The 15,075-nt window shown below is 40.8% G+C and overlaps 1 protein-coding gene across 1 annotated transcript; it reads right to left on the reverse strand.

Moving 5' to 3' along the window:
* Window positions 1-9,062: 9,062 nt before the first annotated feature.
* Window positions 9,063-13,591, reverse strand: SLC32A1 (solute carrier family 32 member 1). The gene is made up of 2 exons (XM_014067194.2): window positions 13,086-13,591; window positions 9,063-11,179 (listed from the first exon to the last, which is right to left on the reverse strand). The coding sequence occupies exons 1-2, from the start codon at window positions 13,461-13,463 to the stop codon at window positions 9,992-9,994; spliced, it is 1,566 nt and encodes a 521-aa protein (XP_013922669.1). The 5' UTR covers window positions 13,464-13,591; the 3' UTR covers window positions 9,063-9,991.
* Between the last annotated feature and the right edge of the window lie 1,484 nt (window positions 13,592-15,075).

The raw sequence follows: 15,075 nt of genomic DNA on the forward strand, positions 1-15,075 counted from the left end.
GCGATTGGAAAACAGGTTTCCCTGATTTCTTCTCGTCTTGTAGGAAAAAGAGTACTGCATCTAATTTCACTTTTTTGACATACTGATTAGATAGCAATAATTGCTTACATAACCAAATGTAACTAGTTAAATAGACTCTGCTTCATACTTGCCCTATGTTGATTTTAAAAATAGTGATTCCTCTTGCAGCATTCTTGCATAGGAAATGGGGGAAAAAGCTGTTTGGAACCAGAGGGTTTATAGCTTTTTTGGATGACAACATGTCCCTCTATCTTTTCAAATCTAAGCTTGAATGTTAGAGCCTCTGAAATGAGAATGAGAAAAGTATAATATTGAATTATACCTTCAGCTTTCAGAAAGTGAGGCTGGACTAGTGATGCAAACAGTGGTGGTATTCTACCAGTAGCGGAAATCATGGGTGGCCCCGCCCACCCACCCCAGATCTATGGCATCCCATTTAGGTCCTTTTTTAGCCAAAAGCGCATGCGCGGAAGGCTCAGCAAATGCACGGATGCACATGGACGCTCATATTTGCGAACTGGTCGGGAAGATAAATAAATATCACTCCTGGATGCAAACCTTTTACCTAGGTATGATGGGATTTGAATTCTACCATACCCAAAACTATTTCTATAGATGTTCAACATCTGAATTCTACAGAAGAGGAAACTCTGAAAGGAACAAACTGCAAGCCAGTTTTGGCTTAATTTAATTCAGCAGCATTACAAAAGAAGAGATGCAGCCCAAACTAGGGAAAAGAGTGATTGCAAATGAATCTGACATTGTTCAAATTTAGTTCTCAGCAGGGTAGCATTTCCCCAGACAGATCACAGCTCCTGCCCAAGGAGCAATTGGCAGTTGTGGCCTGGAAAAACCCTTTCACAGATTAATCTTGTCTTACAGTTTAACCAGGAGTGGGTTCCAGGTGCCATTGCTACCGGTTGGGCGCCCAAAAATTTTTGTGCACGCGGGCGTGTGCATTTGCACTTAAAACGATCTGCGCATGCACACAACATTAAAAAAGAAAATCACATTTTTTTTTCAGTGAAAATTGTTCTACACATGTGCAGAACAGAAAATCAAGATGGTGCCGCCGAGGATAGAACCGGTACAATCAGGTTTCCACCGGAGTTACTACCTATTCAGCCGAACTGGACCAAATAGGTAGGAACCCACCTTTGAGTTTAACCCTTTCCTGAATTGGGAGTCCCTACTTGCAATCCCTCATGCCTTGGATAACGTATGTTATCCACATAGGGCTCTCCTTGAAAATAATCCAGAAGCTACAGCTGGCCCAGAATACCGCAGTGTGATAGGTGTCCTTGCCCTAGTATGATAAGTAGGCCAGTAATAACTCTGCTGCATGAACTGCATTAGTTATTAGGTTGCTTCTGTGTGCTGGTTATCACCTATGAAGCACCTATGATATTTGGCATAGGTTTTGGATATTTGAGGGACCATCTAAAGCCCATCTGATCCCATCCAATAAAATATTATGGCGCTGGCATGCTTTAAGTCCCCTCTATTACAAACTGTCATCTTGTGGGACCCACAAGGCCTCCTTCCCCTTCCATAAGCAATAGCCAATAGTTTACTATTACAGACATAAGAGTTATTTTCAGAATAAGCCTGCCCTGTATGGCAGCAATTGGCTCCTTCAAATATCTCTCCTTTAAAAACCATTAGATCTCTTACTAAAAATGCAGATATTCTCAAAAGGAGTATGGCTTGATGGATGCATCCACACCAGCAGACTCTGCAGTCAAACAAGACAGGCACAGACTTCAATGGATAATTAGAACTGTAGAAAAAATAATTGCTTTCAATATGCCTTTCATTGAGGATCTGTATACTGCACAAGTCAAAAAAGAGGGCTGTGAAAATATCTACAGACCCCTCACATCCTGGACATAAATTGTTTCAACTTCTACCCTCAAAACAATGCTAGGGCATTGCACACCAGAACAAGTAGACACAAGGACATCTTTTTCCCCAAATGCCATCATTATGCTAAACAACTAATTCCCACAATACTGTCAAGCTATTTACTAAGACTGTATCATTATTATTCTTGTCATCCTTCCTATTACCTACCTCCTCCCACTTATGACTATAACCATGTTGCTTGTATTTCTACGATTTATATTGTTCAGTTTATTTCCTAGTATGATTTGATTGCTTATTAGTAACCTATCATTAGGTGTTGTATCTTGTGATTCTTGATGAATATATTTTTTCCTCTCTTTTTTTCTTTTTTTCTCTTTTATGTACTCTGAGGCATATGCACCAAAGACAAATTCCTTGTGTATCCAATCACAATTGAACCAATAACAAATACGATTCTATTCTATTTTCTTGGCAGCATGAAATAAGTGCTTAACTTCTGATCTTAAAAAAGAAACCTTCCCATCTACCTTTTAGCTTTGGGATATCTACATAGTCTCCTATCTAAATATTAACCAGGTCCAACCCAAGTTACTTTCTGAAGTAGCTAAAGTCATTTGCCATTTGCTGAGATCCCCACATTTACATCTTAGCATGTTGACAAATCCAGCTGGTGTGTGTACTTTAAAGTGTTTTGTGTGCACTTAGAAAACTGTGTAAATTAGCCCGGTTTATCTATGCACCAGATACAGTGAGCTGCAGCTCACTAAAGCTAACGCTCTTTTAATAAAATATGTTAAATTACTGAGAAAGGCTGGTATCATACTTCTTCTGAGGTGGGAATACATTAAATAACCCTAGAAACTTATCCCAATAACACAGTTAAGTTATTCATGATCAATTACCCATGATCTGTAGTGTCTTATGGTTCAACTTGTCACTGAAACAAAATAAAGTCTTCATTATTGATCACAAATGAATAGCCTTAGTGATACTCAAGCAAATCTGCTGAAATAAACAACTGGTTTAATTGCCATGATTTTATTCCCAGCTTTATTCAGCCTGGCATCCTCCAGATAGGCAGGAATTCATTTCCCATAATTTCCAACCATGGTGACCAAGGGCAGCAGTTTGAAGAGAATCATAAATCATAAAGGAGAGGTGGGGTTAGGAGACATAGAAAAGACCTGAGAGGGCCATGCAGAGAGGCTGAGCAGATAACAAGAACACCTGGAGATTTGTCTTAAGACTGGCATCTTCTGACTAGAACATAGTTTGGAAAAGAGAAAATAGTTTCCAAATAAACCCTGAAGATTTTCAAGAAGGCATGGGTTGGTCTAAAGCAAACTTTCTCAATTTTAGCAACTTTAAGATTGTAGAACTGAACTCTCAGAATTCCCTAACCAGAAGCTAACTGTCAGCCCTGGAGGCCATCTTTCTCTTTGGATCTTCAGGGCTCTCACATTTAGTGCAGAGGCCTGCTATGGGAAACTGGGAGAGGGGGTTGCATGGAATGGGTAGAGATAGATAACCAAAATAACTTTCCTTTCTCTGGGAGTCAAGGTCGTTTAGCTTGCACCTGGAGAGGCATGACTGGGAAACACCTCCAATTGGGACGGTGGATTGATTGGACCATGTGATGGATGTGTGGGTGCAGGGGAAGGGACTTTGACTTTCCTTTGGGTGGGGAGAACCCAGGGTGCTTTCAGCTTTGGGTTTTCCCAGATATGCCAATGACATCTGTAATAAAATGGAACTTTGAGGAACTGCTGGCCTCGGAGTCTTACTCAGTTGGGGGGGTGTTACTTGGAACCCTGACACTAACTGCTTGAGGATTTCTGGGAGTTGATGTCCACAATACTTTAAATTGCTAAAATTGAGCAAGTCTGCTTAAAGAACTGATGCCTGTAGAGCCACTTCCTCACCAGGTGAGTGGGGGTGTCACATCTTCCAACTTTCACTCTGCTGATATAACAGTGACAGATGTTTGATTAGCAGCTTTCTTGGGTTTTTTGGAAACAGGTTCTGTTTGTAAGAATACCTTTGGCTTAAACAAGAGTCTGCAATCACTGCATATGGGGGGAGGGGTGGCACATGCAAAGACTGCTCTTCAGTGCTTCCCTCTGCTTTTATACCCCTCATAGCTACCTGTTCTGGCATCTTTAGCAATCCTGAATCTTTTGTTCCTTCCCACCAACTCTCTCTCTCTCTCCTCTCTCTCCTCCCTCTCTCTCTCTCTCTCTCTCTCTCTCTCTCTCTCTCTCTCTCTCTCTCTCCCTCCCTCCCTCCCTCCCTCCCTCCCTCCCTCCCTCCCTTTCCCTCCCCCTCTCTCCCTCCCCCTCATTTCCCTCTCTGTGCAGGAGAATAACTTGCCCAAAGGACATGCTGTGTTTGCAACCAAAAAAAAAAAAAAAACTCAAGGGAAGATGCCTGTCTTGCATAAATGCAAAAGAAAAGAGGAAATAGGATTCCATCGGAAGTATCCTTTTTCACAACCTCGATATTTGGGTGAATTTTACAGCTTTCTACCAACGACCTCGTCTCTGTGGGAAATAAAGGGGGCAATCTTGTTTCAAAACTCGGACAATTTTACACCGTTCAGTTTCCCCGAAATTGTAGGATGTCGGTCTAAGACACCCGTTAAACAGCTTCTTCCAATGAAGAAGATTGTACCCAACATCGGTGCATTGCATTACTTGAAACAGAGTTAGGAATCAAAAGTAGAAGGGTGATCAGTACCTTGTCTTCCGGCGCGGCTCTTCCCTCAATTGCCCTTGCAAAACAAACGGGTTCCAACGTTTCTTGGGAACTTCTTGCGGGTCGAAAGCCTGCCCCAAATTGGCTTCTATCAGAACGATTGGGATTCTAAACGCCAGAAAAACTGGGAAATTGTGAATACATACTCTCAACGCTTCGGGCGACGGCTTGCACAGCAGATACGTTTAGGTTACGCATGAGCCGCAGGGGTTTCAAAATGCAGTTGTGTGACGTCGTGCGGATAACGTGAGCGAGGAATGATAACTCCTAGTCGTGGTGCGGGTTATTCCTGCGAGGAGGTGAAGATCTGGTGATCGAACTGAGCTGGGATATAGACTGCAATCCTATAAACAAGGTGGCATGCATACTTTCCATGAAAAACTGTGTTCTCAAAGGTGTTCACTTTATTTCTGAAAGAACTTATCTATATCCGCCTACTCAGAAGGTATTCTCAATGGTTTCCATTGGGTTTTCATCTAGGGAACCAGTTAGAATATAATAGAATAACAGAGTTGGAAGGGACCTTGGAGGTCTTCTAGTCCAACCCCCTGCTTAGGCAGGAAACCTTACACCACTTCAGACAAATGGTTATCCAATCTCATCTTAAAAACTTCCAGTTAGTTTAGCCTTAGTTTCCATTTCTCCTCTTTTCCTCTCCAGGGGGAAATAAATGACTTTTTCTGCATACAATAGGTAACGCTAAAGGTTTTCCTGCCAGAGAAATTTCACATTTTAAAACGAATTATAACACAAGAATGAGTGTTTCTTGTTCCCTTTCAAATGGATTGTTTTAATGCAAACGTTATTTTTTAAAGAAAAAAATCCTCACCTTACTATACACGTGTTTGATAAAACTTTTTGCAGAATATTTTCTAAAAGGGAATTTTATTTCAGCGATACTCCCTCCAGTCAACAAGATTGCAAAAAGATTAGACTCTCTCGAATATGAGTTTTGGAGAAAGTAATCTCAAGTGGCCACTAGAAGGCACTATTCGAAATTCCTGATAGGGATAAAGAAAGAACTTAACCAGGAAAAGAGAAAGGTAGAATTCTTAAGAAAAACATTGTTACAGTATGGTTAGTTGTACAGTCAGCCAAATACTTAAACTGGATTTGTATCCATACCAAGTCTTTCCCAAGGACCTAAATAGGTAGATGTTGTTATTAAATAATATTAAAGATACCAAACAATTTAGTAATTAAGTTACTGTTAAAAATTCTTCATATATACACAAAAATATGAAATCACGGGTGTCAGTTCTTTACCTGTTGTTGACCTTCTTCCCAACTATCTAGGATGCTGTAATGTATTGGTGTAGTATATGTGTAGATCAAAGCAGCATGGCCTTTTGTAATTGACAGATGGGATTTTTTTTAATGCACAAAGATTCTTTGGTATTGTACCCTGTGTGCAGTAACTATTGGAATCACCATGACCAGTTTATGTCACCATCTTTCAATTGTGATTTTCAGATCTTGATACTCTATGATCAATGCTTTGTCTTCTAGTTTACTATTCTCTGGTATTGCCACATCAGTTATCCATACTTTCTTCTTTCTAAGCAGAGTTAAATCTGATTTATTATGAGTAAAAAAAAATCAGTTTGTATTTGGAAATCTCATAATACTTTAATTTGGTCATTTTTTACTTCTTTTTCAGCTCTATGTTCCCAACAATTTATCATTAGCGGCACATGATAATGTTTACAGATGTTCCAGTGTATTATTGTGCTGACTATGTTATGTCAATTATAATCAGCTTGTGTGACCTTATTATAGCAACGTATGAGATCTACTATTTCTTCTGCTTCTTTGTACATTCTGCACTTTGAATAATTTGATGGCTTTTTATTTATTTAATTTAATATGCTTGTTAAAGATGCCCTAAATCCGAATTATGATTATAATTTTAGTAGACTAATTTTGAGAACAAGTTGTCTTCTTTTTGTAAACGTAATATCTTTTCCATTGTAGTGGTTAGGCCTGCATGTCAGCACTACTCTGAAATACAATTGTTCACATTTTATTAAATGGTATTTCTTTTTTTATCTCATCTTTCCTTCCAGGCAGCCAGGACAATATCCAAGGGCTCAAAATCAATGTATAATAGTAGAACTGAGCAACACTTTTACTCAAAGATAAGAGTTGGCCAATATTATGCCTATAATCTCCAAATATATCCAGTAGTTTAGTTAATTTAAATAGTATCCTATTCAGAAAAAAATCCATTAGCAATAGCAATAGCAATAGCAGTTAGACTTATATACCGCTTCATAGGGCTTTCAGCCCTCTCTAAGCGGTTTACAGAGTCAGCATATTGCCCCCACAGTCTAGGTCCTCATTTCACCCACCTCGGAAGGATGGAAAGCTGAATCAACCTTGAGCCGGTGAGATTTGAACTGCAGAACTGCAGCTAGCAGTCAGCTGAAGTGGCTGCAGTACTGCACTCTGCCCACTGCGCCACTTCAGCCCTTCGTTTCTTTCACTGCTTAAATGGGTCAAAAAAGGCTGTAACACCATTTAAATAAATACATAAAACATTCCCATGAAAAGATTGCTATAAAAAGAATTAAACTGGAATTAAAGTTAATCAGAAACATGTCATTACCCATGTCATCCCATGTCATTTCAGTACTGCATTATTCAAACCCCATTGCAAAGATTTAAGAGTTGTAATACCTAACTAGCCTTTCATAAGACTCAGGTGGTGCACAAGCCATAAGGAACAATAAATTGTGCTATGAATACCATGACCTCAGCCTAAAGTGAACTAAAATCCATTGGGTAGAAGATGGGCCTAACAGACTCCCAAAGAAAATGCTCAGAAATCAATGTCTCTTTCAAAAATACAGTTTTCATTGCTTTTTGTAGGTCTAGGGTCACTTCTGGGATCAACATATTTCATCAGGGGAAAACTATCACAAGGAAGCCTGGCCACTTGGGCCACTGCCCTCTTACTTCTTGGCAGGTATCAGCAGATCTTTCTTAAAAGCTACCCAAGGTGGGCAGTCTTGTTTGAGGAAGTTCCTGATTTATTTACAGTTGTCAACTGGCATGGTACTTAGAGGATTGTACAAGCAAGAGGAATACTTCTTGTACATTTTCTTTAAGGGGGGAGAAGGGATAATTTTAGGTTGTTAGGAGATAGACAAAGTTCTTCAGTTTTCAACCTTTCATGGAAGATTATCATAGACAAAAATGTCCTCACAAAGGAGATAATCCTACTTTGATTGCCTCTCCTCTACTTTGGAAAGATATAGTCCAGAAACAGGACTACCAGATAATAGTTTAATTCTTACATCAGGTAGACTCAAAGATTCCTGTTGCTATTCCTGTTCCTTTCCCTCCCAGTTTCAGTTTCTATTCTTTAAAGCTGAAATACTAAAATGCTTGAAATACTCATTTTGTTGCATGAAACATTATGGAAACATTAAAAATATTTTACAGATTGATAATAAGAATACATGGATGGATGGATGAAGATAGAAGAATGTTAGATGATTGGTTGATAGATGGATGGATGGATGGATGGATGGATGGATGGATGGATGGATAGATAGATAGATAGATAGATAGATAGATAGATAGATAGATAGATAGATAGATGATAGATAGATGATAGATAGATAGATAGATAGATAGATGATAGATAGATAGATAGATAGATAGATAGATGATAGATAGATAGATAGATAGATAGATAGATAGATAGATAGATGATAGATAGATAGATAGATAGATAGATAGATAGATAGATAGATAGATAGATAGATAGATAGATAGATAGATAATTAAAATATATTTAGTATAGAAATTATGCTCAAAGACCAGAAAACTGAATTAAAATAAAAAGAGAAAAAAATAGTGTGGTCCATACTAAATGATTTCAAAATAATAAATGTTACATCTCAAATATATTTTGAAGAGTCCTATGCAATAAATGAATAACCAGAAGACAAAAACTTCACAATACTATTGACAAGTAACTTCCATTACAATTCTCATAGAACATTGCACTGTTTTGGCTGAATACGAAATGTTCTTCACAGATTGGAGAATCAGTTCATAACCCAATGCTTAGTCAGAGAGAAAATTCCACTGAAATCTTAGATCCTTTGTTCTAGGTAAATATGCACACTGCAGAACTACTGTGAGAACCAAGAAATCATCCATCCAAGTTGGTACAACATTTGAATTCAACACATGCTTTATTTACATACACCACATGATGTTTCTTAATCCACCTTGTACCTGCAAAAAATATCTGCTGACTTACCATGCAATTGAAAAAGAAGTAGCTACAAAGAAGAAAGACATGCTGAGTTGCAATGGAGCTTGGCTTCACATAAATAACTATAGGAGATGAGATGCTTTGAGGATACTATAAAGGCATTCCTAGAAAAAAACCATACCAGCCATAATTCTTATGGTTTCTCTTTATTGTTTGATATATTGATGAATCACATTCTATGTTAAAGATAAATTTTCTGATATACATTTGTCATTGTATTTACCACAAATACATCACACATACATTTGAAACAGCTCCACAAACCTGGTAGTTGCACAGAAATGTTTTCTTGTATATGATTTATTCTTATCCATAATAGCTGTCAAATCCAACAATTTTATTCTCTCTTTTTTTTTAAGAATAGGAATAAAAGTAACTCAATCCTCAATAACTGACACTAAGTCTGTGATCTCAGCTGCAGGTCAGCTACAGATCTTTACTCAAAATGGGACATGCTGGTACTGGATATGAGCTGACATGGAAGTGTTAAAGCAGTTCTTACGGATTGTTTTAATATACAGCTGTAAACGTTACAGTTTGCTAGGCTCAGGGATGGTCGCCAGAGCCATCTCAATTTGTTCCTCATACAAATTTAGCATCAAGCCGTACATGTACTCCAGTGATCCAGCATAATGATCCCAAGCAACTGGATGGACATTTATACTATTTTTTAAACAATACTGAGTTGCATAAAACCTGCAAAAGTATTACCATGGAATCACTCCCTAGTTCCGAACAGAGGATTTTACTCTCTTTAGAAAGATTAAATGTATGTAGATTATGAAGTGAAGAAGACAGGGAAATATTCCAAATACTTTTTTCTCTGATAATATCTAAATAATACAAAATATATAGGGTTTCTTCATTTATTTAAAAAGTCTGTTGGGTAAGCCTCTGATCTGGAAACTCACTTATGTTTGTCAAGTGTAACTTCACTAAAATAACAACATTTCTCTTTTATGGGGATGCATAAACTTTTGGCTATGTAAATGTTCTCTGTGTGTGGGTTGTTTGCTTGTTCTCCTCCCTCCCTCCAGTGCAACCAATCTAGCCCACCTTTTAGTCTTCTGTATTGGTTCTAAAAGCTTCAATGAGGCCTTCTAAAGAGTGAATGAAGCCTGACACACTGCATATACCGCCTATTACAAAAATGGCCACATCAAAGAAGACGTGATGCCACAAGAGTTTCCTCCATAATAGCTTCAGGTGGAAAAGGCTGGGAAGGAGGAAACAGAGGCCTGCCCCTGTGAGGCTTCCTGTTAGGCCCATCAGGAGGGCAAAATGTGGGACATAAATGGCCATCAGCAAGGTGAACACCACAAGAGCACACCTAAGGGTGAGTCCCCAGGCTTTCAGCCTCCCGTCACCCCCATAGCAATTAGGAAAGCAAGCCCTGGTTCCTTCTTGGAAGAGGGATCGCTCCAGGACTTCCACCGCTGCAAAGAAAGGCAAAGGATAGGAGAGCAAAGCCTTGGCTACCAAGAAAAGGTTAACGACAGCTCTAATGGTGGAGGGCAAGTTGTCTGTAATGACTTCTTTTGTATCATCGGCCCAAGTCAGGTAGGCTACCAAGGCAAAGAGACCCTTCAGGATGCAAGCAGCTATGTGAGTCCAGTTCATCATGCAATGGAACTCCTTGGGATTCTGCATGTTCCCTTCCAAGGAAGGCAGAAAGATCTGAGAGGTGTAGCTGAAGACAATGATGCCAATTGAGATGGGGAACTTCTTCACATCAATGTAAAACTTGACTTTATCCCATGCCCAGTCTCGGGCTCTGGAGAGGCAGTAGGCAATCACTAAAACGTTTATCACAAAATGAGCCAAGGTGCAGAGTAAACTGAATTTGGAAACAGCTTTGAGGTTCTTCAAGAAAGCACAAGGCAGGAGCGCTGCTGTCGCAATGATGGACCATGATTTCTGGGACACTGGCAAGTTTGGGAAGCTGTTATACATCAGGTTACCACTGACCACTACATACAGGATGCAGGTCATGACCAGTTCTATGATCTGGGCCACATTTACAATCCTGCCCCCGAGACTGGGAAACCTAGGGGTGCAGCAAGCATTTGCAATATCCACATAGGAGTCTCTCACCCTGACTATCTCCCCGTCTTCGTTCTCTTCATAGAGACAGGCAATGAGGATTTTCCCAGTGTAGCAGCAAACTACCGCTGCAAAAATGATTAAAAAGAGTCCTAGGTATCCACCATGAAGGATAGCATAGGGCAGGCCAAGAACAAACATCCCCTAGAAAGACAGAAAATGGATATTGTATTGCTCAAATATTTATTTGCAAGGAAGCAGTTACTCTCCAAGAAAATACGCAAATGGAGATTGTAACAACTTGCTTTTTTAATTCCAAAATTAAAACATTTAAAAATAGGGGGAAGGAGAGACTTCATTTTTCTGCATAGACATGTTCTTAAAAATATTACTTCCATAAATTCTCATGCAGCTAGGAAGAAGCATGGGCAGACCCTGTCTCATTGAAAGAATTGGTTTGGTTTTCTTTTTTAAAAAAAGAATTTAAAGTTCAAATGCATACATACCTCATTTTAAAACTACAAAATACTTTACATTTTACTTTCCTGAGGGAATCCAGGGCAATTTAAAAATAAATAAATAAAATCACCATAATAAAACCAATACTTTGTAAAAAAAATTAATAAATAGTACACTATAGGAGTCAACCACACTTCCTTGTGTAATGTATGTCTTTGACTAGATACCAATCACCCAGAACAATAATTTTAAACTCACTAAAATTACTCTGACTTATTTTGGTTGTAATGACACTGATTCAGATGCAAAAATGCAGTGTGATCAGTAGATTGCTATTAAATCAAATTGTACATGCCACTACTATTCACTGGGATAGAAGCCATTGTTATCATCTAAAAATAATTCACTTAAAGGATTAGAACTGAATACATAGAGTAAATCGTTTTGTAAAGTAATCATATACATGTCTACTAAGAAGTAGTTCTCACTGAGTACACTACAGCTTATTTCCAAACAAATAGGGACAGAATTTCAAACTATACCCTTTGTATTTTTGCAGAAAATTAGAAGATTATAATTTAAGACAGTTGGAAATGCCACCAAAAAAGCAAATTAGTGGAAATAAGATTGGTTGTTGTGTTTGTTTGCTTGTTTAAGTTATATATTAATAAGTGGACAATAGTTTGGGAACAACAGAAATATTATGGAAATTTGCTTTCAGATCTTTACTACTGAATAAAATTGATTTCTACTTTAGAAATGCTACTCATTTTCCTAAAAGTTCATTTCCTGATTAGTACTATTTTCTTTCAGATCTGAACAACTTTGGATTGAAAGTGAAAAGGAACAAATCTTTTCTATAGTGCAATTTTGTTATGGTGCATCTCATTGCTGTGTATAGACAATGCCAACAAATTGTAAAATAACTGTGATAATACAATCAGGTTTTGTAGATTAAACCCCTATGTTCTGTATCTACAATACAAATCAATGCAAGGGGGAAAGGGATCATTTCACTCTTTCCCAATTTTCCAAATGCTAAAGCAAAAATCAAATAAAACATCTAAGGGAGAATGATTGTCCCATTTGGATCATATGCTGCTTTGAGCAGATTAAAACAATTTCAGTCATAGATACAGATGAAAATGGAAAGGATTAGATAATGCAAATTTAGAATGCACAATACAACTGCATTTTTTTTTAAAAAAATTGCCATCCCATCCTCATTAACACAGATTGAAATGGCCACAATAGAGATAAGTCTGGCTGAATTTGGGGGAGGAGACAAAGATGGGGGAGGGAGGAAGTGCAACAACACCTAGAACGTGTTGATTCGTGTTCTTAACATGAATTAGAAAGTGATTTTACCTTTCTGGAACATGCAGTGATTTGAAAATTGGTGGACAGCTATTTACATAGTTAGGATGCAAGTGGATTGGATAAAGATGTTCCTCTGAGGACACCTTCTGCTTCTAACGTACTATGATCCAAGGTGATGGGTATCAAGGACCCTACTCTAGATGAGTGAACCTCTACAGCCCCTCAAAGAATCTGGATCCCCTGACTCCACTGGAAACTAAGGCCAAGGAAAGTCCCCATTAAACCCACGATTTCCCCCAACGGAAAAGAGAAATAGAGCTCTGAAGGTTACCTGGATGGCATTGGTGACATTCCAGCCGGCTTCCCAGGCGGTGATCCTGGGCTTCCCTTGAGTGGATAGCTCGGAGCACACGCCGTCGTCCTTGGAAGTGGAGGGAGGCAGGGGTCCCGTGCCATCCCTCTGGTAGTGGGTATCTCCTTCCAAGGGCGCCTCTCCCCCTTCATCGCTGCCCTCGGATTTCAGGATGTCCATCTGCAGCCCCTGCCGGTGCTCGTAGTCCAGGTCATCGCAGTGAACAAACCCCACCGCTTCTTCGTTGGTCGCTGCCTGGAAGCCCATGCGGGCAAAGATGCCGCTGACCTTCGCCTGGGACTTGTTGGAAACCGTGGTGGCCACGTTGGAGATCTTGCTGCGAATTAGCGTCGCCATGATGCTCGCCCGGGCTGCCTGGCTTGTGCGGGAGTGCGGGTGCGGGCAGAGATCAAACGCTCGGGAAGCGGGCAACGGGCAGAGAGGTGGAAAGGGGCCGAAGCCGGCGAAGCTACTGCGGTGCCAGTCCCGCTGCTGCTGCTGCTGCTGCTGCTCCGGCGGTTGAGTGCGAGCCTTAGAAGAGCGCTATCTCCACTCTTGCCTGGAACTGGACCTTCGCCTCTGCAGAGTGGCTTGGACCATGACCTCGGCACCTGCAGGGGCAGCTCTCGCCGTTTGCCAGGGGCATAGGCTCTTCGGAGGGTGCGACAGGTGTGGGGGGCTGGAAAAGCGGCTGGAATGGCCACCTCGCCACCGACAGCTTAGGTCCTCTGCCCCGACGTCCTTCCACCTTCTCTCCGGCTTCTCCCCCCACTTCGGAGTCGAGAGGCGAGCGGGTTGTCTCTCCAGCCTCCTCGGCGGTGCCAATGCAATGCAGAGGAACCTGGAGGGGAGGGGAGGGGGGAAAGCGAGAGGGGGACGAGCGGCGGTCACCAGATTGCCACGCAAGCCTTCTGCTTGCGCGCGGCACGTCTCTGTCCCCACGCGTCCAACTAGCAGAAGGAAAGGGGAGGGGGAGAATGGGATGGGGGTGGGGTGGGGTGGGATGGGAGGAAGGGAGCCTGAGGAAAGGTTTGCTGCATTTCTGGGGGAGGTCCCCACCAAAATCTCCTTCTCCCCTCCCCACCAACAGCAACACCCACGCCTGAGACAAACTGCAGAAGGAAAGGGAGGGGGCACCAGTTGGCATCTTCTGCACGCATCTCTTCCTTCCCAGGCGCGGTTTGCAGAACGGAGCCAAACCCAGCTTTGATATCAAAATCTGCGGGGAGGGCTCCCCTGTGCCATCCGCAACCGCCCACTCATCAATGGGCTCCTAGAAGAGGCTGGGAAATGACCCTTTTCTTGCCCGCCGCCCTCTGTGTTCATTCGGTTCAATTCACCTAAGAATTGTGTCCCTATGGGGAAACCTAAATAGTATTGCCCTGCCCAGGATGAAGAGGAAAGTGTGGGTAGAGGGACGAGGCCAGGAAGGGAGGCCTGGAAAAAATGGCGGTATTCTAATTATCTATTGGCAGAGATGGTAGGGTGAGGGCTACTTAAGTTTAGGGTAGCCCCAAATCGGAAGGAGCCCGGAAGCACCGTTTCAGGCTACAGTAATCCGTTTTATTACAAGCTTTAATGAAATATATTCGCCTCGCCTCAAAATTGGTTTCCAGACCTCTGATTTTTGGCTACCAGCAGAGAGATACTAAATCAGATTTGTCCGGTTTTAAGACTACAACGGGAAATAGACTCCTGTGCGACGGTTTTGCTTCGAATTCTGTTTACACGGCCAAGCGCATTCCTGCAATGCCCTATCAACTGCTTTACCGAATCTCTCTTGCTTGTCTTTAGAATGTATGTGTAGGGCGTTATCAATTCTCTTTACTAGCTGCGGTTTAATATCTTCATATTTTTAGACGGAAGCGTGACTCTTTTAATTTTAGCCAAGCTTTAAGACAAGCACCTGGCTCGATAAAATACTGCAGCAAGAAATAGGGTGTTGCGGCTGCGTGGGCGGAGATGAGAT

The sequence above is a fragment of the Thamnophis sirtalis genome, unplaced genomic scaffold (genome assembly GCF_051295495.1).
Source record: "Thamnophis sirtalis isolate CommonGarterSnake01/CBP01778 unplaced genomic scaffold, rThaSir2_p1.2 scaffold_7, whole genome shotgun sequence".
NCBI lineage: Eukaryota > Metazoa > Chordata > Lepidosauria > Squamata > Natricidae > Thamnophis > Thamnophis sirtalis.

Coding starts and splice junctions, on each gene's coding strand:
- SLC32A1 (XM_014067194.2), bottom strand. CDS start 13,463: ATGGCGACGCTAATTCGCAGCAAGATCTCCAACGTGGCCACCACGGTT. Junction 11,180..13,085: donor ATGTCACCAATGCCATCCAG/GTAACCTTCAGA, acceptor CTGTCTTTCTAG/GGGATGTTTGTTCTTGGCCT.